The following is a 4,898-nucleotide window of genomic DNA, read 5'->3' on the forward strand; positions in this document are numbered from 1 at the left end:
TTAATGAGATGGCTGACTTTTGATTAAACTCTTGCCATTTAATGCTATATGATATGATTTTTTCTCTGTATGTCAGTGGTTGGCATTCGGCTAATGTACCACTTTGCCACACATTTTTATTATTATTATTATTTTTTTGGCAAGTTTTTGCCGTTCGGCTCATAGTGCCAGCTGCCACTTACTTTGCTGAGTGGTTGACACTCGGCTAAAATGCCATTTGCCACTTTCACTCTTTTATTTTTTTGGCAAGTTTTTGGCGTTCGGCTCATAGTGCCAGCTACCACTTACTTTGCTGAGTGGTTGGCGTTCGGCTAGAATGCCACTTGCCACTTTCACTCTTTTATTTTTTGGCAAGTTTTTGGCGTTCGGCTCATAGTGCCAGCTGCCACTTACTTTGCTGAGTGGTTGGCGCTCGGCTGGAATGCCACTTGGCACTTTCACTCTTTTATTTTTTGGCAAGTTTTTGGCGTTCGGCTCATAGTGCCAACTGTCACTTACTTTGCTATTTCCATAAACTCGATATATTTTTTTTAAAAGAAGATAGCTTTTTATAAATTTCGAAATTCTATACAACTGAAAGTAAGTAATGCCAGAATTAGAACTTTAAACTTTCTACATATAATACCTTTTTAAAGATGTAGCATTCCATGGCTTGTTAACCAGCCTTCCGGCCATGGTCTCTAGCATATATGCCCCCTTCCCTATGACCTCTGCAATTCTGTATGGTCTTTTCCAAGGTGACATCATCTTTTTAACCATTCCTACCTTCTTCTTCAGAACCAGATCGCCAAGTGCGAAATCTCTGTGCTTCACCCTTTTGTTGTGGCTGTTAGCCAGTGTTTGCTGATAGGATGCAAGCCTTATTGCTGCAGCATCTCTTTTTTCCTCTAATATATCAAGGTTAAATCTCAGCATTTTGTCATTCTGTTCCTGATTCCATGCTAAGCTTCAGACAGTCGGAACCATATATTCAACCGGTATGACCGCCTCGGTTCCGTATGCCATGAAGAATGGGCTTTCCCCGGTCGGCCGTCTAAGGGTCGTTCTGTAAGCCCATAGGACGTTCGGGAGTTCGTCCAGCCACTTCCCTCTATGGTCTTCTAGCTTCTTCTTGATACAAGCAAAAATTATTCTATTCGTAATTTCTGCTTGTCCATTGGCCTGGGGATGACTTACTGTTGCCAATTTTTGGTTAATTCTATATTTTTCCAGCAATTCTTTGACTTGCTTGCTGTCGAGATTAGTCCCATTATCCATAACAATTGACCTCGGGACACCAAAATGGCAAATAATATTGCTCCAGATGAAGCGTCTTACATGAGTTTGCGTTACGCTCGGATATGGCTCTACTTCTACCCATTTGGTAAAGTAATCTATTGCCAGCAATACATACTTGTTCTAAGCTCTTGCAGTTGGCAGAGGACCAACCACATCCATCCCCCATTGTGCGAAAGGCCATGGTGTGGCCATTACGTGCAAGTCCTCAGGTGATTGGTGGATCAATGGTCCGAACCTTTGGCATTTATTGCACCTTCTGGATAATTCTTCCGTATCTCGTGACATGTTTGGCCAGAAGTACCCTTGCGTCATTGCTTTGTGCGCTAAAGACCTCTCCCCTAAATGATTTCCATACACACCTTGATGAATAGCTCGTAGTATCTGCTAAGTCTCTATGGGGGTGACGCACTTTAAGTACGGCCCAGAAAAAGACCTTTTGTATAACTGGTTATGCACTATGGCGTACTTTGCAACATTTGATTTAATTTTCCTAGCCTCATCTCTTTGCTCAGGCAGAGTACCATCCCGGATGTAAGTTATGATCGGATCAATCCAACTTGGCTCATATGGAATAACATTCACTTGCTAAGGATCTGGGCCCGCAGGTTCTTCAAAAATGGATGGCTGGTTTAGTTTTCCTATTGGAATCACCCTTGCCAATGTTTCTCCAGAACCCGAGGTGCTACATGCTAGCCGATCGGCATTTTCGTTATGCTCTCTCGGTATTTTGATGAATTCAATTTTTTCAAAGTTTTTGGCTTCCCGCATAACAGCAGAATGATATGCTTCCATCATTTCATCCTTGGTTTCATATTCTCCATTCACCTATCGAACAATTAACTACGAGTCACTAAAGACAGTCAAATTCCTGACCTTCAGCTCCTTGGCGAGCCTAAGTCCTGCCAGCAGTGCCTCATACTCTGCTTCATTGTTGGTGGCTCTGAATTTAAGCCAGAGTGCTTGACTTAGGGATGTGCCTTCTGGTGTTTGCAGTTTGACTCCAATGCTTGCCCCCATCTAATTTGAGGATCCATCGACAAAAAGTTTCCACAAGCAACCACGAAGGTCTTCCTCTATGTCTTCTGAATCACATTCTAGTAAAAAATCTGCCACTGCTTACCCTTTAACTACCATTCTAGGTTCATACGTTATGTCAAATGAGCTTAACTCTATGGCCCACTTCATCATCCTTCCTGAGAGGTCCGGCTTGTGTAGGATTATTCTGATAGGGAAAGTGGTTAGAACGATGATATGATGGGATTCAAAATAATGCCTGAGCTTTCTTTTCGCATGTATTAGCGAGAGTATCACCTGCTCGGCCTTTGAATAATGTCGTTCGGCCTCAGTCATCATTTTGCTAACATAAAACACTGGATATTGCTTCCCCTCTTTATAACGGATCAGAACGCCACTTGTCGCGATGCTGGATACCCCGAGGTACAAAAATAGCTTCTCTCCTAGTTCCGGAGCTGACAGAACCGGAAGGTTCTACATATATTCTTTCAGACCAGTTAATGCTCGACGCTGTTCATCCCCCCAAACTTGTCTCCCATGGCTTCGTATTGTGTCAAAAAATGGTTAGCAGCGATCTGACAATTTAGAAATGAACTAGCTCAATGCAGCGATCCGTTTGGTAAGTGTTTGCACTTCTTTGACTGTCGTCGGCTCGACATTCTTAGTCAGAGCTTCTACTTGGGTAGGACTAGCTTCTATGCCTCTATAATTGACCACGTGTCCCAGGAATTGACCAGAACTTACGCCGAATGAGCACTTAGTTGGATTGAGCTTCATTCCATATTGTTTCAACACATCAAATACGTCTTGTAGATGTTTCAGATGGTCAACTTTCTTCTTACTTTTTACTACCATGTCATCAATGTAAGCTTCCACGGTTTTCCCTATTTGACCCTTGAAAATTTTGCTAATAAGCCTTTGGTAAGTTGCTCCGGCGTTCTTCAGTCCGAACGGCATAACTTTATAGCAATAGATCCCGCGCTCGGTAACGAAAAAAGTTTTCTCTTAATCAGCAGAGTCCATGGGGATCTGATTTTAACCTGAATAAGCATCCAAAAAGGTTAAACGCTCATACCCAGTAGTAGCATCCACCATTTGATCAATTTTTGGCAGCGAAGAGCTATCCTTCGAACAGGCTTTGTTCAAATTGGTGAAATCAATGCACACTCGCCATTTCCTATTCTTCTTCTGCACAATAACAATGTTTGACAACCACTCAGGATAGTACACTTCTCTTATAAATCCCGCATCAAGCAGCCTATCAACCTTATCGGCTATGATCCGGTTACGCTCTGGAGTGAACCTTCGCTGCTTCTGCTTTACAGGTCTTGCATTGGGATTGACGTTCAAGGAGTGACAGGATACGGAAGGATTGATTCCAAGCATGTCTAGGTGGCTCCATGCAAATATATCAGCGTTCTGAGACAAGAAATCAACTAACTCTTGTTTCTCCTCTTCAACAAGTCGTTCCCCTGCTCTGGTTGTTCGTTCTGGTCGGACCTGATCGATCTGTACATCAACTAGGGGTTCTTCAGTCAAGTCCACTGGCTCCTCCTCCCCATTCTGCTTAGGGGGAGGCTCTTGTAATTGCTATCTCGGGCTTGCCGAACGAATGGGTGCTTTCCCTTTTCCAGCATACTTCAGCGTTATTGAATAACATTCCTTAGCTGCAACCTGGTCCCCGTGAATGTCAATCACCCTGGTTCCGTCTGGTCCCAGGCATCTTGGTGCAGAGTGGAAGGAACACCTTGAACTCTGTGGATCCACCCTCTGCCCATCAGAAGGTTGTAAGAGGGATGAATCTCAACAACTACAAAGGTCTCCATCAGAACCCTCTCTGCAGCATGCCCTGCTACCTCCACCATACCGATGGGCTCCACTCGTTTTCCATCAAATCCTAGCAAAGGATTCCCAGTAGACTTGAGCCAGTCTGGCTTGATCTCGAGCCGATCAAATGTGTCCCTCGGCATGACGTTCGTATTACTTCTAGGATCAATCAGAACTCTGCGTACCAAACATTCGGCCACTATCAAACTGATGACTAACGGATCCTCATGAGGGGTCTGAACACGTAACAGATCTGTCCTGTCAAACTTTATCTATGTTGATGCGATCTGTTGGTGCAGAGTGTTTACACTGCCTATCCTCCTCTTCATTTGTGCCTGGCGAAGATGTGTTCGAAGCAGTTCATCTGACTCCTCAGTAGGTTTAGGCCAACCGTGAATTGCATTGATTATTCGAACTGGTTACGTATTGTGGGAGTTTGACTTCTGATTCCTCTTCACTTGCTCCATCGGTCAGTTCTGTTCCACCGCTGGGCCTTGAATATAACTTGTGAACTCCCCCTCTGGCTATCAGCATTTCTACCTGTCTCCTTAAGTTCCTTCATTCATTAGTCTGATGGCCAAAGTCAGAATGGAATGCACAATGTTTAGATTGATCCCTCTGCTTGAGGGGCTATCTGATTGGTAAAGGAGATCGGAACTTATCTTTATTTTCTTGGTACAGCCTTGCTAAGGTGACTTTCAATGGAGTAACCAGCTCTTCCTCCCTAGGTCTCTTCTCAGATTTCCACGAGGTCTGACGCTGTGGCTGAACTTGCTTTT

The 4,898-nt window shown here is 43.9% G+C and overlaps 1 protein-coding gene across 1 annotated transcript; it reads right to left on the reverse strand.

The window, feature by feature from the left end:
* Positions 1-612: 612 nt before the first annotated feature.
* On the reverse strand, positions 613-2,295 carry LOC132296543 (uncharacterized). Its single transcript, XM_059794735.1, has 2 exons — positions 2,152-2,295; positions 613-930 (listed from the first exon to the last, which is right to left on the reverse strand). The coding sequence occupies exons 1-2, from the start codon at positions 2,293-2,295 to the stop codon at positions 613-615; spliced, it is 462 nt and encodes a 153-aa protein (XP_059650718.1).
* Between the last annotated feature and the right edge of the window lie 2,603 nt (positions 2,296-4,898).

This window comes from Cornus florida, unplaced genomic scaffold (genome assembly GCF_030987335.1).
Source record: "Cornus florida cultivar Cherokee Brave unplaced genomic scaffold, ASM3098733v1 CherokeeBrave_3.0.0_Hap2_Chr02, whole genome shotgun sequence".
In the NCBI taxonomy this organism is placed as follows: Eukaryota; Viridiplantae; Streptophyta; class Magnoliopsida; order Cornales; family Cornaceae; genus Cornus; species Cornus florida.